General features: G+C 37.9%; 2 protein-coding genes across 8 annotated transcripts in view; one reads left to right on the top strand and one right to left on the bottom strand.

The window, feature by feature from the left end:
- On the bottom strand, positions 1–26,087 carry WDR12 (WD repeat domain 12). Its single transcript, XM_045559701.1, has 13 exons — positions 25,279–26,087; positions 20,022–20,116; positions 16,917–17,011; positions 16,006–16,112; positions 12,287–12,402; positions 11,706–11,860; positions 10,351–10,396; positions 8,444–8,529; positions 3,441–3,581; positions 3,210–3,315; positions 2,916–3,048; positions 1,124–1,196; positions 1–337 (listed from the first exon to the last, which is right to left on the bottom strand). The coding sequence occupies exons 1-13, from the start codon at positions 25,317–25,319 to the stop codon at positions 260–262; spliced, it is 1,272 nt and encodes a 423-aa protein (XP_045415657.1). The 5' UTR covers positions 25,320–26,087; the 3' UTR covers positions 1–259.
- CARF (calcium responsive transcription factor) overlaps positions 26,076–27,004 on the top strand; it is a 59,972-nt gene continuing 59,043 nt past the window's right edge. For 5 of the 7 annotated variants that reach the window (XR_006736942.1, XR_006736943.1, XM_045559696.1 and 2 more), the window contains exon 1: positions 26,099–26,186. The gene's annotated coding sequence lies outside the window, so the exon portion shown is untranslated. The other 2 variants (XM_045559693.1, XM_045559694.1) reach the window with 2 other exon arrangements.

Here is a 27,004-nt window from a genome sequence, read left to right as displayed (position 1 = left end):
TTTAAAAAGAAAGAAACTCAGTTGAATTTCAAGAGTTTGTATATGGTAGAGAATGCAGGTCACATTTTATATTTTATAAATACAAACTATTGTATTATAAATACAAAATAAAGAAAAAGTGACATTAACTATTATGAAGGGTAAAAACATTATATAAACTTGAAAAGGCTGATTGCTACATCTTCATCAATGTAATTTCATGATTCTGTACCAATTTTATTTATAGAACAAATCTCTATAATCAAATTATCATTCACTTTTATGCCCCCACATGGGAAGTGGTAGGTGAATATCTGTAGGAATATAATTTATTGTCTGCTCCTCCACTCAGAAGTAGCTGTAGAAAAGGAGAGAAAAAGACATAAAACAAAAACGTAAGTAACTATAATTATTTCATATGATAGCTAAACCTAATTAAATACTGATGATTTTCATTATAAAAGGAATTATGGATGAGCAGTTAACTGGCATGGAGAATTAGTACTTAAAGGGACCAATTTCATCAAATGTCACTACTTGTATTACAATATTGTACATTAACACATTAAAAGTGATCATTTTAATTTGGTTGAAGCACAACATGCTATAGTGCTTTCTATAAAGCATTGCTAAGATATGTAATAAAATAAAGTTTGAAGGGTGATGCAGTTTTACCTATTAAAGAAAATTAAAAGTTTTCAAAGGATAACATAGTTTGTATATTACAAATTATTCAAGTAGCCCTAAAACCTGTATTTGGAAAGAATTCTTAGGCAATAAGAGCTTACATTTATACATATATATACATATATATACACACATACACACACACAAAAAAAATAATTAAAAATTGTAATTCTTTAAACACATTTTATAACACAGACTTACTGTGTATGATTTTTCTAACTGGGAAATACTTTGATCCAATTAGTCTGAAGTAAGTAGTCTGAAGTTTATGGACTTAAAATGTTTCGTTAAAATACGCATAGGGAAAAAAGTGCTTCAAAATTTCAAATTTTACTACTATTATTAAAGGACAAATTTGTTTCTTCTTTGAATGAGACATGAGATTTTATTGTAAACACAAAGACCAGATTTATTCTAATATACTTTCCTCTTCACCAAATAACTAATAAATTCTTACCCCCATGTCTGTCCAGTCTACACTCAGAACTTTGTCTTCATGAGCAGCCAGATCATAGAGAGGAGCCTTACAACTAAAAGATGAAAATATTAACATATTGGTTATATACATTTGTAGTATTAAAACAAAAAATTATACTTTTCTGAAAGTGAATAATCAATCACTTATGCTTTTCTGAAAATTTTATAGGATTTACCATCTTAGTCTGTATAACCACTTAATCTTAAAATTCTGAGTATTTACTTGACCACCTCTCCTGTTTTTCCTATATCGTTATAGCAGACTACAGAGATTTATTGCCACCAGTATATTTAGGAAAAATGTTATTTCATTATAAAAATTTACTTATAATTAGGCCCATTTTCGTATTTCCTTGACTACTTGTCTTTCACCCTCAAATCATGGCTTTATATACTCTTTGTCTAGCCATCTGTACACTGACAATTCCCAAGTTTATATCTTCCGCTCAAACTTCTCCCCTGAGCTTGATACCTAGTTGCCTGACAGTTGAATGTCTTTGGGCACTAGAATTTTAAAACCACCAAAACAAAACTCCTGATTCTCCCTCATGACCTGCTTTTCTACTCTTGCCCATCACAGTAAATGGGACCACCAATCACCCAATTGTTCAGGCAGAAAATGTGGGCATTATCCTTGATGCCTATTTCCACATTCAATCCATAAGCCAATTCTGCCAAAGAGCTATCTTCAGATACACCTAGAACCCAATTACTTATCTTGAATGCTACCATCATAGTCCAAGTCACCATTACCTGTCTCTTAAATTACAACAATAGACTCTCTCCTTCTATTCTTGATCCCTTGCTCAAAGCCACCAAAGCATTTCCATCACACTTAAAATGAAACCCAAACTCCTTACTGTGCCCTGTACAGTCCTGCTTGGTATAACCACTATCTGCCTCATGTCCTGCCACTCTCCTTGCTTACTCCATTCCATCAACACTGGCCTTCTTGCTATTTTGCCAACATGCCAAGGTTCTTCTCACTTTATCTGCTCTTCCCTATGCCATGATCTGTGCATGGTTCATAACCTTTACATTGTTCAGTTCACTACTACATTATCATTTTCACAGAGGGGCCCTTCCCAACTTTGCCCTGCTTTACTTTCTTCATAGCACTTACTATTATTATCATAAACTATATATTAACTGCTATAGAAAGTATACAATTAAAACGTATGTGCCTTCTAGATGTTAACAAGTCATCTACAAGTTAGTGTAAGGATAGTAAAAGGCAGATTTAAGGTCAACAACAATACATCAACAGGTATTTGGGTAATGCCTATTTGTTCTACTTGTAAAGATATGTAAATAATTAGTGTATACATTTTATCGGGACACTTTGTATACATTATTACCATACCACTAGGCCTATGAATCTTAAAAATACGTATTTTTATTTAACTTTATAGTAACATATAATTTATATTAAGGATCAGGATAATCTTTTTAAACTCTATTTTTCTCCTGTTTTATAACGAAGTCAGAAAGATGGACTTAATAAACTTGTGGACTTTTTTTGGTAAAAGACAAATATTAACATAGAATTAGTTCTTTTCAAAATGCAAAATAACACAACATATTACCATGAAGAAAATTCCTTTGATCCTGATTTCTCTTTAGGATATCAGTATTTATCACATCAGGTAGTATAATCACGAACTTTTTTTTACACTTCTGGTTTTGGATAATCATTTCAGTATTTATTTCATTTTCTCTGTATATAATAGAAAATTGCTATTTTTCTGTTGTAGATCATAAATAGAATTTACCTTCTTGTATCCCAAAGCTTGACCATGTTATCTAAAGAACCTGAAATCAACTGCTGTTCATGGGTAGGAGACCACTTTACTGACGTCACCCAGCCTGTATGTGAGGTTAGGGACAGCAACACCAAAGAACCATCTGAACAAAGCAAAAAAGATAACAAGCGTTGAATTTTATAAAAGAGAAGTAGGTAAAACCCTCCCTAAAAATTTGTAGAAATTTATCTTTTTTTATACATCTGCGGGAAGAGGAATTGATGTTATTTACACGTTTTTCCTCCAGCAGTTTACATGACTCACCTTTAGTTCGGGGATCCCACAGTCTGATATGCCTATCTGTGCTTCCAGATGCTAAACGTTTACAAAGTGGAGAATAGGAAATACAATTAAATACTTTATTTCCTGTCTGGAAAAGAAAAGGAAAGAACATTTCACCATGGTGGACTAGAAAAGAAAAAAAAGACACCGCTAGAAGTTCATTACTTAGAAGATCAAAGTTAATCAGACGACTACTGAATTTATAAGTCTTACCAAAGTTGACTTAAGACTGCCAGACTCAACATCCCACACTCTAATTGTGTGGTCCCAAGATGCACTGCAGATTTCTTCAGCATCTGACCACAGAACTGAGGAAATTGCTTCCTTATGGCCAGAGAGGGTCACCATGGGAGTCTAGAAATGAAAGACACCCAAAAAGGGAAAGTATTTTCATTTCCGAGTAATTCAAATAATAGTAGTTATTACTTCCAAAGCTCATATACTAGATATTCTGCCAGGTGTTTTAGCTTTCATATCCTCTCTTATTTCTTCTTTCAACAAGATGGGTATTTCTGTTTTTATTTTATCCATGAAGAGATGAAGCCAAGAAAGCTTATAAGTGGCAGACTTGAATTTGAACCCAAGTATTACTCCAAAGTTTGTAGTCTTTCACCATATTTTGCTGTTCCCCATTTCTCCCAGCTGACAAACATGTGATATTAAAGTGATAGTGCTGGCTGGTTCCCAAATGGCCTTGGACTGACTGACCCAGTTTCTCTCCTTTTCTTCCTGCCTGTAGTTTTCAGAATAACTGCAGGGGATAATGTGCAGGGAATGCAACATCGTGCGATAGGAAGGGTTTGGTTAAGTACAGCCTGTACTCTGTTCCAGTACCCACCTAGAAACAGGATGTCCTTCAAAAATTTGCCCAGTGAGTCATGTAACCTCAGAGTATAAAACCCAGGGCAGGATGCTTTTTGGGATCCCTCAGCTGTGGTGCAAATGAGGCACACACAGTTGAGAATCCATTTGCCCCAGGAAGCTTTCTTGAGCATCGGGGGACAAACTCACAATGGATCTAGGCTTCTGTTGTCCCTTGCTGCCTATCTATAAGTAATAAATCGGCTTTTGTGTGTGTGTTCTGTCTGACCAGATTCAAGAGATTGGTAAAAGTGCAGGCCAGGCTGCAGTGGGTCAGTGTCTGCATTTCTATTCCTGGTAGTTAGCATAGTGATGATCTTTACTATACTCCATGGGGTGGGAGTCCTCCCTTGGGACTGAGGATCAGACAGATCAAGGTTTGAGTGAAGATGCTGCCAGTTTCTACATAACTTCTCCAGGTAAATTAATTTCAGTAGGTTATTCTTACCACCCCATTTCCTTGGCATGTTTAAGTCCTATTATTTAATCTTTCCACAGCTCAATCATTAATACTCCAAAATCTCTAATGTCTTTCTCAAACTGAAAGCCCCAAACTAGGTATAGTACCTGTCTTAAATATAGGGAACTTGTAAAAGAGAGAGGAAAAGAATTCTGGAATGGGAGACAGTCAATCTACTTTTATAACCTCTTTAAGTATTACTTGGTCTGTAATATTAATATGAGGGGGTTATACTAGATCAGGAAGCAAACTTTTTTGATAAAGGGCCAGCAAATAAATATTTTAGCCTTTGCAGACCACACACAGTTAGTTTCTGTTGCACATTCTTTGTTTGTTTTTAAAACCCCTCATAAATGTAAAACCCAATCTTAGCCCTCTGTAGTACAAAAACAGGTGACAGCCAAATTGGCTATTGGGCTGTAATTTGCCAACTCCTGGACCAAATGATCCCTAAGGTCTCTCTCCTAGCTCTAAAATTTTCCTGCAAGAAGTAAAGGAACCTGATAGAGGACTGAGGAAAAGAACAACCTCTGATGTGATCTAAAACTCAACGAAAAGGTAACATAGAGGTAACCAGAAGGACTTAAAACAGAAAATGACATAGCAAAAACAACAGGTAAACTTATCATATCAAACTTATTAAACATATCCTATTCCTAGGTATTTACCCAAGAGAAAGGAAAACTTAGGTTCACACAAAAACCTGAATACAAATATTGACAGCGGTTTTATTTATAACTGACAAACTGGAAACAACCCAATATTCTTCAACTGATGAATGATTAAAACAACTATAGTATGTCCATACAAAAGAATACTACTCAGCATTTAAAAGAAACAAATCATGGATCCCTAACAATGGAAGAACCGCAAATGCTTTATGCTAAGTGAAAAAGGCCTGATGAAAAAGATTATATATTCTTATGGCACAATGTTTGGAAAAAAAAAAAAAAGAAGAAGACTATATACACTGTATTGTGTGGTTCCACTTATATGACATTCCAGAAAAAGAAAAAATGTTGGAACAGCAACTAGGTAAGTAGTTGTCAGAGAATAGAGGCAGGAGGAAGGGCTGACTGACTAAAAAGGAGCAATATGGGTTTTAAGGGATAATGTGTTCCGTTATCTTGATTGTGTAGCAGTTACATGATTCTATGCGTTTATCAAAATGGGTAAATTTTTATCTATATAATTTTTTTTGTTTTTGAAACAGGGTCTCACTCTGTTGCCTAGGATGGAGTGAAGTAGTGTGATCACAATTCACTCAAGCCTCAAATTCCTGGGCTCAAGTGATCCTCCTACATCAGCCTCCCAAGTAGCTAAGACAACAGGCATATGCCACTCTATCAGCTAATTTTTTTTTTTTTTTTGTAGAGGGTGGTCTCCAACTCTTGGACTCGAGTGATCCTCCTGCCTTGGCCTCCCAAAGTGCTGGTATTATAGGTACAAGCCACCATCCATGGCCTGTATAATTTTTTTTTAAAGGTAGAAAAGTCTACATTGGCATTGATACTATGAACAAACTAAAGTGGAATAGTACTGGACGGAAAAAAGCAATTCTGAGATTTATAGAGAATAAAACCTTACTATATGTTTTTTTTTTTTTTTTTTTTTGAGACAGAGTCTCGCTGTGTTCCTCGGGCTAGAGTGAGTGCTGTGACGTCAGCCTAGCTCACAGCAACCTCAAACTCCTGGGCTCAAGCGATCCTACTGCCTCAGCCTCCCAAGTAGCTGGGACTACAGGAAAGTGCCACCATGCCCAGCTAATTTTTTCTATATATATATTGTAGTTGGCCAGACAATTTCTTTCTATTTTTAGTAGAGACGGGGTCTCGCTCTTGCTCAGGCTGGTCTCGAACTCCTGACCTCGAGTGATCCACCTGCCTCGGCCTCCCAGAGTGCTAGGATTACAGGCGTGAGCCACCGTGCCCGGCCTACATGTTAATAAAGGAAGCATATAACAGGTAAATTATTAGTAACTGCTTGGCAGCATTTAATCACATTAATACTAGTCAAGTATTGGAAAGAAATGCAAAGAGAAGATAACTATTTTTGATACATGTTTTATCACTTTTTTCTTTTTTCTCCAAGAAAAGGTTGCTTTCTAAATCCCTTTTTCCTAAAATCCAAATTTTCCTATTATTTTTAAGTACACCAACATTTTCAGTATAATTTATACTTCAAGGGTCTCTGGTATGACTTCAATTAATAATTTATGAATGCATGAGTTTAAGTCCTATAAAAAACTAAATGAGAAAATCAATAATGAACAATGGAAGCAAGCTTATAAAAGTACACACCTAAAAAAAGTGTCAGCAAGGCAGTGTGGGAGAAAATACTTGTAATACATATACCAAGAATACACGAAGAACTCTTACAAGTCAATACGACAGGCAACACACTTTTTAAAAATGGGCTAAAATTTGAACAGATATTTCACAATTGAATATCAAAGAGCAGGGGCTTAAATTCCACTACACACCACCAAAAATTGATTAAATGATCACACTTTTAAAAGTAAGTTAATGTAACCATAGGTTACTTGGTAAAATAAAAATTAAGGCTGAGCGCGGTGGCTCACGCCTGTAATCCTAGGCCTCTGGGAGGCCGAGGCGGGTGGATCACTCAAGGTCAGGAGTTCGAGACCAGCCTGAGCGAGACCCCATCTCTACTAAAAATAGAAATAAAAAAATTATCTGGCCAACTAAAAATATATATAGAAAAAATTAGCCGGGCATGGTGGCGCATGCCTGTAGTCCCAGCTACCCGGGAGGCTGCGGCAGGAGGATCGCCTGAGCCCAGGAGTTGAGGTTGCTGTGAGCTAGGCTGACGCCACGGCACTCACTCTAGCCCGGGCAACACAGCGAGACTCTGTCTCAAAAAAAAAAAAAAAAAACAGTATATGAGAGTGGGAGTTACTCCACATCTTTACCAGCACTTGATGTGGTCAGTTTACTAAAGCCATGATTGATTTTTTTTGAGACAGAGTCTCGCTTTGTTGCCCGGGCTAGAGTGAGTGCCGTGGCATCAGCCTAGCTCACAGCAACCTCAAACTCCTGGGCTCAGGCGATCCTCCTGCCTCAGCCTCCCGGGTAGCTGGGACTACAGGCATGCGCCACCATGCCCGGCTAATTTTTTTTATATATATATTTTAGTTGGCCAGATAATTTCCTTCTATTTTTAGTAGAGACGGGGTCTCGCTCTTGCTCAGGCTGGTCTCGAACTTCTGAGCTCAGATGATCCTCCTGCCTCGGCCTCCCAGAGTGCTAGGATTACAGGCATGAGCCACCATGCCCGGTATCATATACTGTTAAATGAAGTATAAAGTGATGTAACTATTTTGGAAAACATTTTGACAGTAGCTAACATTCAGAAAGCTGAACATATGCACACCCTGTGTGACCCAGCAAATCTACTTCTGCAATCCTATGTATGCAGATGGCTGCATATGTACACCAAAAGACAAGTATGAAAACTTTCATAGCAGCTTTATTCATAGTAGCCAAAAACCAGAAACAACCTAAATGTCCACCAAAAGAAGAATGGATGAACTGTGGTATATTCATGCAATGGAATGCTATATATTAATAAAAAGAGCTACTATTACAGGAAGCTGAGGAGGTGTCAGATCTTTTCTCCTGCAATTCAGCAATCTATCTTTAAATGTATTATGAAGTTATAAATCACTAGTTTCAGTTGGAATCAGTAAGTGCTATCATTTATTGCATTCTATTTGATGAACTGTTTATGTCACACTTTATTCCTCATTTTCAACAACTTTTATAAGGTATCTTACTGGTGACTACAAGAACTAATGTGCAAATGTGTGCTTCATTTACTGTACATTCATTACAGCTATTAGGAAGTAGAGAGTAGAATTCTCACAAATATTTACCCTTGTTAGTCCCAACTGCTCTGTTTTCTGTTTCTTTCGAGGTCGATTGGTGGATTCGTCCATTTCATCTTCTTCATCTGTAGGCACTGCATCATACAGAATTAATTTGGTTTGATTTTAAAAACTTAGTCAATATTAATTGCAAACTGCCTAAAAGAATTCTGTCCATTTCCAGATACATGGTTTCTCCATGTTATCACAGCTGGTTAGGGAAGGATATTCCTCATTATTCTGGTTAACAGAAAGTTATATGTAAACATAATACCTGGATTACCAATTTTCCAAAACAAAAAAGCAAAACATAAAGCATATTAAACTAACACCTAACCAGTTTGAAATCTTACTGTCTTTAAGATCATCATTATAGGACGGGCGCGGTGGCTCACGCCTGTAATCCTAGCACTCTGGGAGGCTGAGGCGGGAGGATCGTTTGAGCTCAGGAGTTCGAGACCAGCCTGAGCAAGAGCGAGACCCCGTCTTTACTGAAAAAACAGAAAGCAATAAGCTGGACAACTAAAAAAAATATATAGAAAAAATTAGCTGGACATGGTGGAGCATGCCTGTAGTCCCAGACTACAGGCTGTGAGCTAGGCTGATACCACAGCACTCTAGCCCAGGCAACAGAGCCAGACTCTGTCTCAAAAAAAAAAGATCATCATTATAAATATTTATCACTTTATCATAACTATGAAAAATTGCTTGCTGCTAGTTCTAGGAGAGTTATGTCTAGATTATATTTATATAATGAAGGAGGAAATAATAAGGTAAACACATGACAAAAGCAGATACATTTCAGCCATGTTTATTCTCCTTGACTATTTTACTTTTCTAACAAAGTGTTTCACAGTTATTTTTCTCATTTTTAAAAAAATCTTCGTTATACATCATTTGGTTAGGCAGCACACCCAGATTGAAAAGTACAGATTTTAATGTTTTGTATCTTTTATGAATATTAGTCTGCTTTCTCTAACTAGATTTATAAACCCTTTTAAGGTAATATCCGATCATATACAATATTTACCCCGCATTACCAAAGAATAAAATATTCTAACAAAAGGAAAATTTTCTAAACTAAACTAATTTTTGCCACAAAATTGTTTGCTTTAATCATTTTTATAAGATCTACTAAAATGGATTATATATTTCCTGCCATCTTAGACATTATTTAAAAGTGGTTAACCTTTTCTTGAACCCTCTTAACTCTACCTGGTAAACTGTATTTGGGGTATCATACTGTGTAACACAGCAATTCCCTCAGAAGTAACAGAGGTGTTATGGTCTGTTTCCTGTGCAATAAATAGTTCTAGCTACTAGGTTTTAAAATATGTGTGTATTTTTTTTCCTCTTTTCTTCCCATCAGAGTCTTCTTACTATACTATCAAAACACCTTCCTCTAGGAGACCTTTGTCCTTCTCCCTCAATTTGTTCCTTTTAAGCTGTTTCCAAAGTAATAATACTAAGTCTAGTAAACTGTATTAAAAAAATTTTTTAAAGTAAACCAGCTTAACTGAGAAATTCCTTTAACAATAAAATGACTTAAAAATCATTTTTAAATGACTTTATGTGAGTCAAAATAAATGAGAAGGTATTTTTGTTTATTTCCAGGTTCCTGAAAAAGGGAACTCTGAGAACTCAAGTAGTTATGTCCCATCGTACCAAACATGTTGTTGACACTTGCAGCAATTCAGTGACACTGTACAATAAGTAAAGAGGTGGTGAGGTAGAAAAAACATCTTGAAAGACAAAGAAATACACTAATTTGTTGCCATACTATGCTTTTATATGTATGTTCTAAACAGCTCTGGTCTGTTTTTATGGCAAAATTTGGATTAAAAAATCCTCTTTCACTGAACTGAAATTCTTGAAACATCATTAATAAGTCAAAGTAAAAGAAATACTTAATTTACCTGTAGACCAGATCTTTAGCATCTTATCCCAGGAGCCACTGCAAAACTAAACAGATATATATGAAGGGAAAAAGCATATGTAATATAATTCATATTATTTGCCTCATTTTTTTCTTATTAAACTTAAAAACATTTACTTTGCTTGCTTAATCTCTGTGGCTCATATGCTCTAAAATACTTTACTACTGTGGTATTATCTGCCCAACTTCCTAGTCTCCTGGAAGCACTACCATCAATCTGCATGGCAACCGAGGGAGTTGCCATTCTTATGTGGCCCTGTGCCCTGGCCATGGTTGCCTAGATGAGGATGGGCAACTGACCTACCCTATATCAGTAGGCCTCTTCCTCATTCAGGATCTTTTCAAAGAACTTGTGTTCCAGAGAGTCAAAGTTAGTCTTTTTCCAGGGACAGATAAAATAGGATGTAAAACCTGGGAAATACTGAAGGCCAGGTTTATTGTCACATGGAGAAAGCCGGTCTGAGACGAGAGAGAATAAAGTCAACTTGAGAGAAGAGAGGGAGAGAGTGTGCTGGCCACATTTAAGCCTTTCCACTGGTTCCTGAGGCCCCAAAGTGTCATCACTCTTCTTGTGATATGCTTGTTCACTCCTTCCTTGGATCTCACAATCTGATAAATTTTCTTTTAAGCTTAAACAAGCTCAAGATGAGTTTCTGCCTCTTATAGCCAAGAGACAGGGTATACTTAATCCACTTAAGTATGGACTCAGTAATATGTAAACTTTCTTTTTGGCTCAGTATGAAAAATCATAAATCTTTACCTTTGAATACATCAAACATCTTGTTATCCTAACTAGCAAAGAAGTACTGAAGTAACACTCTTAAGACTAGAATACTTCAGTGTTGCTTAGTAAACTTTCTAATTATAAGTAGGTTTGTAACCCCTCATATTATTGTTTCCTTTTCACTTTTACCATTTTATCATGATAAGGAGTAGATCAACACTGATAGTAAAACAAACTATATTAACACTAGCCTTAGTGTACACTAAGGCTCAGATGATCAATGAGACATTTTAAATTGGTGACAGCACTTATGGATAGCTGATACAGATTGAAAGTATGTCAATTACTATGATTTAGGAAGGTTATATAAAGAAATTGCTTGTTTACCTCATTTCTTAAAATTTCTGCAGTTTATATAAGCTTCTAAACCAAAGACTAAGGAAGTAAATCTTTATATCTCTTATTGTATGAATACTTACTTTTGGTTTGAAATCACATTAGTCATTGATTGTTATGAAATTAAGCCAATCACAACAAATATATATAGAAAAAATGTTTAATATGAAGCTCAAATTCTAATTTAACACAGTAATAACACACTGGCTACTTACTTTAGTTCCTGAGCTATCAACGGCTATAGAGTCCACACTTCCAGCATGGCCTCTGCAGCAGTGCAGAGCTTTTACTTTGTTTCTCTCTACATTCCACTCCCATAGGAGAATAGTCTGATCCATAGAGGCACTCAGTAACAAGCAAGACAAACTGTCTGAAGAAAGGAGAACACAAGAATAAGAATCAAATCAGGGCAAAATTCTAGAGGCAACATGTTCTAAAACTGAAAAACTGAAATCTTCTGTTGTTGAAAAAGATGTTAAAAAGATAAAGAGTTCATACAGCCAGTTTTTAAAAAGAAAGCTAACAGTGTAATGGGGAGATTCTTCAAAAATAGAATATATGAGTTTAACATACTCAATATTAACTTGAAAATGTGTATTATCCAATATAATTTCCATTAAGATTCATTTTATGAATTTTTTATATAATCCTATTCTTCTTGAACACTATATTTTTAAAAGATGTCACAATAACTGAGGCATATTTCCTACCCACTCCCCATTCTGGCCCAGCACTAAAAAAGGCTAATTTCCAAATCCCTATCTAGGATTCCTCTCAGTTTAGGCAGAGTCCTAACCTTTTTTCACCCAGGCCACATCTTTTACAACGTCTGTATGTCCCACAATTGTCATTATTGACTTTCCTTCCAAGGACCAGATCCGAGAAGTCTTATCATAAGAACCAGTCAAGATCCTACGAGAAGAAAAATAAAACACAAAAAGCAGCTTTTCAAACCCTGAAAATTAACTGTGTTTCTGTGGCAATGACAAAGTAAACCTTTAGGATTATACTTTTAAATTCTTCTTTAATATGAAGATCAAGATTTCAAAATAGGCCGGGCGCGGTGGCTCACACCTGTAATCCTAGCACTCTGGGAGGCCGAGGCAGGCGGATCGCTAGAGGTCAGGAGTTCGAGACCAGCCTGACCAAGAGCGAGACCCCATCTCTATTAAAAATAGAAAGAAATTATTTGGCCAACTAAAAATATATATAGAAAAAATGAGCCGGGCATGGTGGCACATGCCTGTAGTCCCAGCTCGGAAGGCTGAGGCAGTAGGATCGCTTGAGACCAGGAATTTGAGGTTGCTGTGAGCTAGGCTGACGCCACGGCACTCACTCTAGCCTGGGCAACAGAGTGAGACTCTGTCTCAAAAAACAAAAAAAAAAAGATTTCAAAATAGAATAGATCAGAGGTTTACACTTGACTTTTCCTGAACTCCTAAAAATAATAACTGATCCTAGATTTCATTTTTACTATTTTTATAATTAACACAACTCTTAGGGATCCTATACAAATTACTTTTAAAGCCTAATACAGGCTGAGCATCCCCAATCCGAAATTCTCCAAAATCCAAAAACTGTTTTTTTTTTTTGAGACAGAGTCTCGCTTTGTTGCCCTGGCTAGAGTTAGTGCCGTGGTGTCAGCCTAGCTCACAGCAACCTCAAACTCCTGGGCTCAAGCAATCCTACTGCCTCAGCCTCCCGAGTAGCTGGGACTACAGGCATGCGCCACCATGCCCAGCTAATTTTTTCTATATATATTTTTAGTTGTCCAGATAATTTATTTCTATTTTTTAGTAGACACAGGGTCTCGCCCAGGCTGGTCTCGAACTCCTGACCTTGAGCAATCCACCTGCCTCAGCCTCCCAGAGTGCTAGGATTACAGGCGTGAGCCACCGTGCCCGGCAGCTTTTTTTTTTTTTTTTTTTTAAAAAAAAGACAGGGTCTCGCTCTGTTGCCCTGGACTACAGTACAGTGGCATCATCATAGCTCACTGCAACCTCAAACTCCTGGGCTTAAGCGATCCTCCTGCCTCAGCCTCCCAGGTAGCTGGGATTATAGATGCCCAACACCACGCCCGGCTAATTTTTTTCTTTTTTGTAAAGACTAAAAGGTATATATGAAACAGAACTGAATTTCCAGTTTAGACTTGGATCACATCCCCAAGATATCTCATTATGTATACACAAATATCCCAAAATCCAAAAAAATACAAAATTGAAAATACTTCTATTCCCAAGCATTTTAGATAAGGTATACTCACACTGTAGTCCTTTGTACTTAACCAGTGAAAATCATTAAAGAGAAAAACAGTAAAACCATTTAAAGTAAAAGTAAAATCAGTAAAAATATAACTTCGTATTATAACTCCAAAAACACATGCTTTGAAAGATGTAAGCTCCTACTATAGGTCCTTAAATATGAAATGTCTGATTTCAAATCAGAACCGTAGTTTATTATATCTCAAACAAGAAGCAGTACAATTAAGCAAAGTATGCGCTCAAACTATCAACACAGTTTTGCCATCTTAACAGTAGCTTGTTTATGCCAGCAGCAAAGAAGCCTGGAGAGTGAATGGTGATGAAATCGTGAAAGGCCTTTTCCACAGCTTGTTCAGAATTGAATATTTTTCCTTGCAAGAAGTGGTCCAAAGCCTGGAAGAAGTGGTAGTCAGTTGGTGCAAGGTCTGGTGAATACGGTGCATGACAGAGAGTTTCCAAGTCCAGCCTCTGTAGTTTGAGTCCAGCGTCATTTGTGTGACATGTGGTCAAGCATTGTCTTGCAGGAAGATTGGCCTGTCTCTACCGACCAATCTCAGCTGCTTGATCACAAGCATCCTCATCATTTAATCCAACTGGTTGCAGGAGACACCCACTGTAATCAACTGACCAGGTTTCATGAAGCTGTAGTGGATAATACCAGCGCTGGACCACCAGACACCATTAGGTTTTTTGGTTAATAAAATATTTTTGGTTTTGGACTGTGTTTTGGCACTTCATCTTTATCTAAGCATTGTACCAAATGCTTGAGATTATCAAAAAGAATCCATTTTTCCTCACACATAACGATATGGCACAGAAATGGTTTATTTTCACGTCGTGACAGCAAAGAAAGGCAAGCTTCGAGATGATTCCTCTTCTGATGCTCATTTAATTCACAGGAAACCCATCTATCCAGCTTCTTTACCTTGCTGATTTTTTTCAAATGGTCCAATATTGTTGCAATAGTAACATCAAGCCTTGCTGCTAATTCACACATAGGTTGAGATGGATTCGCTTCCACTACAGCTTTCAGCTCATCCATATCCACCTTGGTCTCAAGTCTCCCAAGTGGCTCGCTTTCAAGATTAAAATCACCAGAATGGAACTTCTCAAACCACAGATGTACTGTGCATTCATTAGCTACATCCTTCCCAAACACTTCATTGATATTTCAAGCTATCTGTGCTGCACTGGTTCTACAAATATAACAGGAATTATTGACTTATCCATGATTTCACAAAAGTTGCTCTTAAAAATTTTTTGAAAGATAATCACAAGCCAAACATGCGTTTGCAAGACTGAGGATGTACCTTCAGAACAAAAATAAAACAAGAAGTGTCAAAGTGAAATGTAATAGATATCAACTGTCAAACTTAGTACTTAAGGAAATCAGACATTTCTTTCTTTTTTTTTTTGAGACAGTCTCACTCTGTTGCCCAGGCTAGAGTGCCATGGCGTCAGCCTCGCTCACAGCAACCTCACACTCCTGAGCTCGAGCAATCTTCCTATCTCAGCCTCCCGAGTAGCTGGGACTACAGGCATGTGCCACCATGCCCAGCTAATTTTTTCTATATATATTTTTAGTTGTCCATATAATTTCTTTCTATTTTTTTTTTTTTAGTAGAGATGGGGTCTCGCTCTTGCTCAGGCTGGTCTCGAACTCCTGAGCTCAAACGATCCACCCCCTGTCGGCCTCCCAGAGTACTAGGATTACAAGCGTGAGCCACCGTGCCGGGCCGGAAATCAGACATTTCATATTTAATAACCTAATATGACCCACTCTTGAAGTGCTTTTCTACAAGTAAGGACAGTGGGGATTTATGCTGAGCCATCCATCTTCTTCCAGTCTGTTCTTTTTAACCCTAAAATAGCATGATATGCATCTTCATGGTAGTAGGCCAGGAGATTTGTGGCTACAAAAGTTATTTTTCTTCTATGAAACAAATTATACCCTTGGTCTTAAAAGCAACATACTCAAACCAAATAAATTAAATGCCTTAAGACACATCACTTATTCAGAAGACAAATGTCACTATAACACCTTGAAACAGAAAAACAAACCTATTAATAAATATCTGTTTCTTCTTGAACACACTGAATACAAAGATCTTTTTGTTTGGCGTGGTCACCAATACACATATTGCAAAATGACTTTTACAAAGAACAGCAAATCAGAGAAAAATATTCACATAATGGATTTTAAAAGACTAAAAAAGATACATAAGAAAACAGAAGAACATTCAACTGTCAATACCATTCCTCTGCCCCTTTAACTGAACTGATCCAGTCATCATGGAACATGCATTGCTCTGGCTGGGGTGCAGTGTACTTTTCTACATATTCTAGTTCCACAACTTCTTCCTAGTAACAGAAAGAAACCAGAAACCAATCAGGTAGTATAGTTTTAAAATATTATATGATGATGATAAAGGACGCTCAATTTAATTTACTACCTTCGTATCAGTCCCCTTCATAAAACAGAAAATTTAGAGCATTCAAAAAAGTCAAAAACTTTATTTGACTTAACACTATGCTAAGAGTAATATTAAGAAATATTAATGGCCCTGGAAAACTTTTATGTCAAAAAGTAAAAAATAAAAGCATATAATTTAATAAGTACAGAGCTTCCGTTTAGGATGATGAAACAACTGTACCTAATGTCATTGAACCATGCACATAAAAATGGTTAAAGTGTTAAATTTTATGTTATGTATATTCTCCCACAATTTCGAAAATCACCAATAAAGTAAAATCAATTATAAATTACTTTTAATTATAAGGGCAATATTAAGGTAAGTTTGAAAATTAGAGAAAAGGGGAAAATCACAATAAATCACAATAACCTAACCCATTGCTTTTATATGTACTGAATTATTTTGTATACCTGTACTATTAGTATACAAATATTTGCTATTCCCTTTCTTGCCAGTTCTTCTACAAATATGAAGAATATGTTCATTCATTTATTTTTTGAATAAAATACTCTTAAAAAGAAGAGCTGGTTCCAAAATTAAATATATAGAAACAGAAGCTCAAATTTATAGAAAAAAACAATAACCAAAAGAATCTTGGGTGCTAAGGATAGATTCAGGCTGATTCTAAAAGAAGTTGAGCTACAATATTTGACAATGCTTTAAGTAAAATACACAAGGTAAGTGAACTTACTGATGAGATGTTCTCCAGTTCCATGTGTTTGACCAAGGGCATGCGCAGAAACTGGCCCTTGATAAGGAAATCAAACTCCACATGTTTGTGGAACTCTAAAGAAAATACATAATAAAATTATTATTACTCTTAGTCTGCAGTGGTAGTGGCAGAGGTATACAAGAACCCCAAAACTAACAGGTACCTATTATCCCAGTGTGGTCTTTCAGTGTCTCCAGAATTTTTCATGGCATAATCAGGCTGTGTACTACATAGTAGTATATGGTTTTTAAGAACAGAAATATTTTGTTCTGTTGGCATAATTGCTTTTTTATTGTTATTGGTATAATTATTTTAATTAAAAAAAAAACTTCATATGCTACGAAAAAATTCAAAAATACGAAGTGGAGGCTGGGCACAGTAGCTCAAGCTAGTAATCCTAACATGCTGGGAAGCTAAGGGTTGGAGGATTGGTTGAGGTCAGGAGTTCGAGACCAGCTTGAGCAAGAGTGAGACCCCATCTCCACAAAAAATAGGAAAAAAATTAGCTGGGCAGGGTGGCACCCACCTGTAGTCCCAGCTATTTGAGGGGCTGAGGCAGGAGGATCACTTTAGCCCAGGAGTTTGAGGATGAAGTAAGCTATGATCACATCACTGCACTCTAGCCTGGGCAACAGAGCAAGACTGTCTCAAAAAAAAAAAAAAGTGGAAATAACAATAAATTGCCATCACTATTACCCACATTGACATCTACCAATTCATGGAAATTCATCTATACCCCTCCCTCCATCCCCCTGCTGGTTTATTTTAAAGCAAACCTCAGAAATGATATAATTTCATCTGTAAATAATTTAGTGTTGTATTTCTAAAATATAAGGACAATAATATTAAAAATTTAACAATTATTCCTAATATCAAAGCCACTCAATATTCATATATTTACAGCGAACTTTTAAAAATCATTATCCAAAGTCTATATAGTATACTTGATTAATATGTTTCTTTTAATCTTTAATAGTTCTCCCTCCTTTTTCTCCTTGCCTTTATTTGTTGAAGAAAGTAGGTCATCTGTCTTGTAAGATTTCCTATATTCTAGATTTGGTTGATTGCATTTCCAAGGTGTCCTTTAACATGCTCCTCTATCACTCATATATCCTATAAACCAGTCAGATCTAAATGCTTGATTACATATGAGGTTTGGTATTTTTTCTTTTTGACAAGAATATTCACAGGCAATATTGTTTATTTCCTATTGCATCATGTGAGGATGCATATAATATTTGGCTGTTTCTCTGTAAGATGTTAAGATCTGCCTTTGGGCTCAGATGATGTCAGCCTGACTCCATCTACTATAATGTTCCTTGTTGGTTATTTACCTAATTAGTGCTCTTAGCAGCTATTGATAATCACTATTGTAGTTATAGCCATTATTTCATTTGGAGTTGCAAAATGTTAATAGTCTATACAAAAAGACAAATGTGCAACCTACAAGTTAAGAAAAATATGCAACTATTTGAGTAACAACCACCATATACTGGGATTGCAAATCTTTTTTCAAAGACTTTTTCAACAAGTAGAATATAGAACAGTTTTAAAATTTATAAAGGTAACTATGCATCAGAATCTCTATATATCCATAATGAAGTAAAGAGAAGGACCAATAGGAAATGCTATGTGAATATCTTTCAGTCAAGAACTGTAGCTGGGTAGCAATAAAAAGATTGCAGACCCTGCCCCCGCTACAAAGTTGTTCGAAAACATTATTTCAAACTTCAAAAAAACTTTTGGGATTATTAGAAGATGAAGAAGGGGGAAAATATCAGGCATTAGTTTACAACTCTTACCTCCCCATTCATCCAAGTAGGGTAGAGTCAAAAGAACTTTTTAGCATTTGAAACATCTACATAAAAATACACTTGCCTCTAAATGGTGACTCCACTGACAAATTGTGTCTTTAAAGATCACATTTGATGTTACTTTCAGTATTTCATGTTTAAATTTTCTCTTTTATGTACTGTTTCATTACTTTTAAAAAAACATTTTATTAAAAAAATTTCAGGCCGGGCGCGGTGGCTCACGCCTGTAATCCTAGCTCTGGGAGGCCGAGGCGGGTGGATCGCTCAAGGTCAGGAGTTCGAGACCAGCCTGAGCAAGAGCGAGACCCCGTCTCTACTAAAAATAGAAAGAAATTATCTGGCCAACTAAAAATATATATACAAAAAAAAAAAATTAGCCGGGCATGGTGGCTCATACCTGTAGTCCCAGCTACTCGGGAGGCTGAGGCAGTAGGATCGCTTAAGCCCAGGAGTCTGAGGTTGCTGTGAGCTAGGCTGATGCCACGGCACTCACTCTAGCCCGGGCAACAAAGTGAGACTCTGTCTCAAAAAAAAAAAAAAAAAAAAAAAAATTTCAAAAAATATGCAAAAGTGGAGAATAATATAATAAATCTCCATATACCTATCACCCAACTTCAAAAATTATCAATTCACGGCCAATCTTATTTCACCTATATTTTTACATACATTTTTCATATTAATTTAATGGGCAAATAATTTATATTAGTACAATATGTTTAATATTTATATATTTATAAATGTTTTACTTAATAGTATTGCATGTTTTATTATATCAAATTTTTTAATGAATTCTGAACACAAAAAATAAAATACTAGTGTTAATATTGGCATTTGGATATTACATAAACCAAATATTCAAACACTGATTATTGTCATTTTGCTTTGTGCTTCAGTAGCAATAGGGGCCTAAGCCCAAAGACACTTGTTTTATGCCTATACAACTCAGCCCTCCATGGCAAAATCATGCCTTAATTACCTCTACATCACAACTATTATATTAAAGACTTCATTCCTAAATTACAATCACCTTATTTCTGTATTGCCTTAAACACATATGAAACAAAAATAATTTTTTCTGAAAATTTTTCTTTCAAAACATTTTTCAAAGTATCATCTAGCAGGGAAACTTGTATGCTATAATTTATAAACTTTACCATTATAAAATTCATATAGTATTATATAAAATGAGGCCCCAAAAAGGAAATAAAATAAAAATGTAATGCATTTTAGTGTAGTGGCATTATGCCTTCTCCTAAATATATATACTTACCATTTTTGTCTTTCAGCAATTTATTGATGATGTTACTAAGATCAGCAATTTCAGAGGCAGCTGGGATTGAGAAGGGAACATCATCTACCGCATATCTATAAAAAGGAAATGATGTCAAGATCCAGTCTACAGATATTTTAACAAATGTGCATTTATTCATTCAACAAATATTGATTGGATACCTATTACATGCCAGATATTTTGCTACACGGAGTAAACAAAAATGAATTAAGACACATTCTGTTTTCAAAAGAGGTTAAAGTCTGGTAATCAAATACAATGAAGCTATGTAAGAAAAATGTCATAAGTAATATGTACAGAGAACAAAAGAGCAATAGGTCATTTCAACCAGAGAAAAGGAGGGCAGACAAGCAGGGTCTGAAAGGATACACTAAAAAAATAATTTTTTTTTTTTTTTTTTTCAGACAGAGTCTCGCTGTGTTGCCCGGGCTAGAGTGAGTGCCGTGGCGTCAGCCTAGCTCACAGCAACCTCAAATTCTGGGCTCAAGTGATCCTACTGCCTCAGCCTCCCCGGTAGCTGGGACTACAGGCATGCAGCACCATGCCCGGCTAATTTTTTCTATACATATTTTTTAGTTGGCCAGATAATTTCTTTCTATTTTTGGTGGAGACGGGGTCTCGCTCTTGCTGAGGCTGGTCTCGAACTCCTGACCTCCAGCAATCCACCCGCCTCAGCCTCCCAGAGTGCTAGGATTACAGGCATGAGCCACCGTGCCCGGCCTATAATTCTTAAACTATATCTACAAAAGTGAGTTTTTGCCAGGTAAGGGAGGGGAAGGCAAGAAGAAAGGGTGTGGGACTGCAGGGAGAGTATCACAATAGCTAGGAGGTGTTAAGCTACCCACCCAGCCTATTTCAGAAAGTATGATTTTGCTCTAGACAGTAACCAATGATAAGGCTAAAGAGATGTACATGGGTGTTTTATATACTGTGTGAAGTATATAATGTGTGAAATAGTTTTTACTTCCTTTTCTGGGCAGTGAAGAACTACTGTAGCAGTCCAAGTTAGAAATAACATCATTAGGCTGGGTGGGCATGGTGGCTCACGCCTGTAATCCTAGCACTCTGGGAGGCCGAGGTGGGAGGATTACAGGATTGCTTGATTTCAGCAGTTCCAGACCAGCCTGAGCAAAGGCGAGCCCTCAGACCCTGTCTCTACTAAAAATAGAAAAAATTGGCCGCAAATGGTGAGGTACGCATGTAGTCCCAGCTAATTAGGAGGCTAAGGCAGAAAAGGATCACTAGAGCCCAGGAGTTTGAGGTTGCTGTGAACTATGCTGACACTGTGACACTCTACTAGTCTGGGCAACAGAGCAAGACTTTGTCTCTTTGTCACTCAAAAAACAGAAAAGAAAAAAAAGAAATAACATCATCAGAATTTTGTTTAGTTAGATCTTTTTTGCTATCCAGTGGAGACTACTTTAGAGGAACACATGACATCAAGGCAGATTAGGAGACTATTATAAGAAAAAATGTAAGAAAATATTTGCAAATCGTATATCTAATAAGGAACTTGTACCTAGAATATATTAAGAATACTATGACTCAATAATAAAAAGGCAAGAAAATTTTAAAAATGGGCAAAGGGTCTGAATAGACAGCTCATCAGAGAAGATAAAGATGGCCAGCAGGCACATGAAAAGATGCTCATCATTAGTCAACAGGGAAACACAAATCAAAACACAATGAAGGCCGGGCACGGTGGCTCACGCCTGTAATCCTAGCACTCTGGGAGGCTGAGGCGGGTGGATCGCTCGAGGTCAGGAGTTTGAGACCAGCCTGAGCGACACCCTGTCTCTACTAAAAATAGAAATAAATTATCTGGCCAACTAAAAATATATATAGAAAAAAAAATTAGCTGGGCATGGTGGCGCATGCCTGTAGTCCCAGCTACTGGGGAGGCTGAGGCAGTAGGATCGCTTAAGCCCAGGAGTTTGAGGTTGCTGTGAGCTAGGCTGATGCCAGGGCACTCACTCTAGCCTGGGCAACAAAGTGAGACTCTGTCTCAAAAACAAACAAACAAACAAACAAAAAAAAAAACACGATGAAATATCACTTCACACCCACTAGGGTGGCTATAATGAAAAAGATAATAATAAGTATTAGTGAAGGTAAGGAGAAATTGGAACCCTCATGCATTGCTGGTGGTCATGTAAAATGGTGCAGTTGCTTTGGAAAACACTCTATTACCATCTGACCCAAGAATTCCACTTTTAAGCATATATGTAAGAGAAATGAAAGCATATGTTCACGCAAAAACTCACACAGGTTCATATAACCACTATTTATAACAGCTAAAAGGTAGAAAAAATCCAAATGTCCATCAACTCACAAACAGAAAAATGGGGTATATCCATACAATGGAATATTATTTTACCATTAAAGAAAATGAAGTACTAATACATATTGCGGCATGAATGAACCATAAAAATATCATAATATAAGTGAAGAAAGCCAGTCATACAGAACCACATATTACATAATTCCTTTTATACAAAATGTCCAGAAGAGACAAATCTACTGAGACAGAAAATAGATCAGTGGTTGCCTAGGCTTGGGAGTATTAAAGGGATTGAGTGGTAATGGCTAAAGGGTAATGAGAAATGTTCTAATAATGACTGTGGTTATGGTTGCACAACTCTGCAAATATGATCCTACTGGTCCTCAAACAACACTTTTAGTAATAAGACTATAGCTATATTTACCATGCACCCCCCCAAAAGTAAGCAGTTATTTAGGTTCTCCAAAAGGTAACAAAACCTAGAAATTAAAATTTTGGCTTCTTCCTTTAACTTAATATTTTGGTCAGTAAAACATGGGGACGGGGGAACTAACATAATTCTCTCTTACACACATGAATATACACATATATGTGAATTACGTATATATACACGTGTATCATACTAATTTCCAACCCTCATTTTACTGACCAAAACACATTAAATGAAAGAAGCAGCAAGAACTTTAATTTCTAGGTTTTGTTACCTTTTGGAGGACCTAAATACATACACACATACATCTATCTGTTCATTTCAGGGGTTAAAATTATCTCTTAAAATTTCATGTGACTCAACAGTTATCTCAATAAAAATTTCAACTAAAAAATATAGTGGTTATGCTACTACATCATCACATTCCTTGAGAAGTAATAAGGCTAAGTATCATTTGCATTGATAATCATTTATGGGCTGGGTGTGGTGGCTCATACCTATAATCCCAGCACTTTCAGAGCCAAGGCAGGAGAATCAGTTGAGTCCGAGAGTTCAAGATCAGCCTAGTCAACATAGTGAGACCCTATCTCTACCAAAAAAACAAGAAAGAATGAAAGAAAGAAAAAGCTGGGCACGGTGGTGCCAGCCAGTAGTCCCAGCTACTACTGAGTAGGCTGAGGTGGAAGGATCCCTTGAGCCCAAGAATTGGAGGCTGCAGTGAGCTATGATCAGCCCACTGCGCTCCAGGCTGGGCAACAGAGCAGAGAACCGTCTAGTCTCTAGGGAAAACAAAAAATAAAAAAACTATATGATTTCTGTATTCTATAAGCAACAATATAAGAGTAGTGAATATGACTTACCAGGTGTGCTCATAAAGCTACAAACAAAATCAAAGGTATAATTTTTTTTTTTTTTTTTGAGACAGAGTCTCACTCTGTTGCCTGGGCTAGAGTGAGTGCTGTGGCGTCAGCCTAGCTCACAGCAACCTCAAACTCCTGGGCTCAAGCGATCCAGCTGCCTCAGCCTCCCGAGTAGCTGGAACTACAGGTACGTGCCACCATGCCCGGCTAATTTTTTCTATATATATATTTTAGTTGGCCAGATAATTTCTTTCTATTTTTAGTAGAGACACGGTCTTGCTCTTGCTTAGGCTGGTCTCGAACTCCTGACCTCGAGCAATCCACCTGCCTCGCCCTCCCAGAGTGCTAGGATTACAGGCGTGAGACACCGCGCCCGGCCAAAGGTATAATCTTAATTCAGGTGGGAGTTTTCTAGTTTATGGCTGACATTAGCTTGTTAATACAGCAAATATTTATTATCATTAGCACCGGAAAAACTTCACACTGTTGACTCAGTCAATCCAAGAAACTTAATACATAGTCCCGGCCATTAAGAGACTTACAAGACAGTTGAAGAGATAAGGCAAACACAAAGAAAATTAATAGTGCAAGCCGGCGTGGTGGCTCACGCCTGTAATCCTAGCACTCTGGGAGGCCAAGGCGGGTGGATCGCTCGAGGTCAGGAGTTCGAGACCAGCTTCAGCAAGGGCGAGACCCTGTCTCTACTAAAAACAGAAAGAAATTATCTGGCCAACTAAAAATATATATAGAAAAAATTAGCTGGGCATGGTGGCACATGCCTGTAGGATCGCTTAAGCCCAGGAGTTTGAGGTTGCTGTGAGCTAAACTGACGCCACGGTACTCACTCCAGCCCGGGCAACAAAGTAAGACTCTTGTCTCAAAAAAAAAAAAAAAAAAAATTAATAATGTAATATATACCTCAAGGCAGCATATAATCAGGTTTCAAATGAGTGCTAGAGACCTTGGGACCACTGGTAAAAATTTATATACATGTATATATACACATTAATAATTGTTAAGTATGTTTATGTTTGCATATAAATGGCTTGTTTATATACAAATACGTGATAAATTATATAATGTATTTATATTATATTTATATAACATAGTATACATCTATACACAAAAATACTCAAATCTGTAACTGCACTGACTTCTACTCTTAGCAAAAACCAATTCTATCAACCCCCTATTCAGAGCTCCACTTTGTAACATGGTTTAGAAAAGCATCTTCTATCACCTACTTAAAAAGAAAATGAAGTGTTTTCACAAAATGAAACACCACTAACAGAGCCTGAACGCCAAGGCCCACTGTTCGTTGTTAAATCATGCATACAGTGTGCTTCATTCAGAAAGCAAACTTGAAGCCCGTCAGTCCTCTCCACATTCACGATTCAAATTATAAAGAGCCCACAAAGCTGGGCAGAAAGGAGATTTCACAGAACTGCGAGAAGGTCTCTGAGAAACCCTCACAAGGCAGTTTTCAACTTGAGTGGACAACCAACTAAAGCGAGGAGTCTAGCAAAAAAAAAAAAAAAAAAGGCGGGGAGGATAATGGAGAGGGTTAGCTGACGGCAATGACAACCAGGGATCCAAAAGGCCATATAACACGGGTAGTTGGAAAAGATCCTTAAAAAGGGGTAAAAGGGTGGGACGCTTACTTACTTCTTGTTGTCAGTGTAGAAGCGTGTTTGGAGCTGAGCCATGGCGAGGAGTAGACGCAGGACTGGTCCACAGAAACGTATGGGTTAGTGGTCAGACAACGGGAGCTCTTGTCTCTTAGGACTACAAAGAGGCAGCTCAAAATTACACTGCGCAGGTAAGTGAGAAGCTACAGCCGAAACCTGGTCTCCGCTTTCTTTCCTTGGGTCTTCTGGGAAGAAGGCACCACGAGGCTGCCCTTCCACAGACGCCCAGCCCACACACATCAATTACCTATCCCTAGATTTAGGAATCATCGATTAGGAAAGTACAGTCTTAAAGGCAGTATGCCCCTTTAATCTTTTTTAGATTTCTTCCCATTTAGGCCTGTGATCGATTAGGAGGATACGGAAAGATTAAACTCAAATCAGCTTTTAAAAACAAACAAACAAAAATTTTGTAAAGAGGCTGTTCTGAGCCCGGATACGTCTAGCACACCTCCTAGATACTGCAACTCCCAGAAAGCATCGCTTCTCAGTCGCGGCGACCGCTGGGAATTGTAGTCATTTTGACACGCTGTCCTCAGGATATTTTATTTGCATTAGATCTTTCTGACTCCAGCCAGATACCTATTAAGTTTCCTCTGTCTTCAGGTTTGATTCACTAAAGCTTTGCCAGATTCCTTTGCTCATGCATATCTCCAACCAAAACCTCAATTCGGCCGAGATTTTTCCTGGGTTCTCCGACTCTAGCTTCAGGCTTTAGACCCGAGCGAGGGGCGGAAACACGAAAAACAAGGTCGAATCAGAAGGGAAACGGACGACGGTGGCCGACTGTGGTCCTAATCTCGTGGGACTGCCCCGCGCTCTCCCAGAGGGGTGCGCCTGCGCATTGTGCTGGTCTCCATGGCGGGGCCTCGGAGCCAAGACGAGGTTGAGTAGACTCGTTTTGAATTTTCTCCCCTCTGCTCCGGCGGACTTCCCTCCTCGCCTTGTGGGGCTCTCGGCGGCGGCAGGACTGGGGGAGTCGGAGGTTTGGCAGAGCTGTCTGCGCCCATGGACCGGACGCTACCTCCCAACCCCCTTTCTTCCTCCTCTCTCTCCTCCTCCTCCAGTCACCGCCTGACCCACCCGGCCTCAAGCAACTGCCGGCCCCCGCCCCCAGCGGCATCCCGGCACTGGCGGCTGCCTCCACGTCCCGCCTCGGCGCCTTTTTGGGGTCCTCCATGGCAGGGCCTACTACCTCTGGCCCACAAGGGGGCTCGCGGGCCCCGGGGAGGCAGGCTGGAGGAGGAGGAGGAGGTTAGGTGTTTGAAGGAGGGTTGCTGAGCCGCAGGACACGCTACTGCCGCGGAGACGTACCCGGACCCCTTGGGCGGAGCGCCCAGTGTGTGGTCCCTCACGTTGCCCCGCACCCCGCTTTTTAGGGTCTTTTTTCCCCTATTCTGAGCCCTTTTATATCTTATGTTTAAAAGGGGGAAAGCACGCTCCCACACCTTCTCCCCTGCTTTTTTTATCTTGAAGTTACCCAATGGCTTATGTCTTGTTCTCAGTGGTCCTAAGTATTACTCTAATTCAATATAGTTGTTTTTCTGAGGGAGGATGGATGGAGAGAGAACTATCCAGATTCCAAAGTCATTTTTTAAGGCCTTCGCCAGAAAAAGCTCCAAGAGAGGGACTTCAAGAGACTGCAGTTTAGAATCAGGCAGAACTGGATTGCAAAGTTTATGGGCAGAGCGGTATGTGTGCAG

Source organism: Lemur catta, chromosome 8, assembly GCF_020740605.2.
Source record: "Lemur catta isolate mLemCat1 chromosome 8, mLemCat1.pri, whole genome shotgun sequence".
Taxonomy (NCBI): Eukaryota; Metazoa; Chordata; class Mammalia; order Primates; family Lemuridae; genus Lemur; species Lemur catta.
This window is presented reverse-complemented; position numbering and strand designations above follow the sequence as displayed.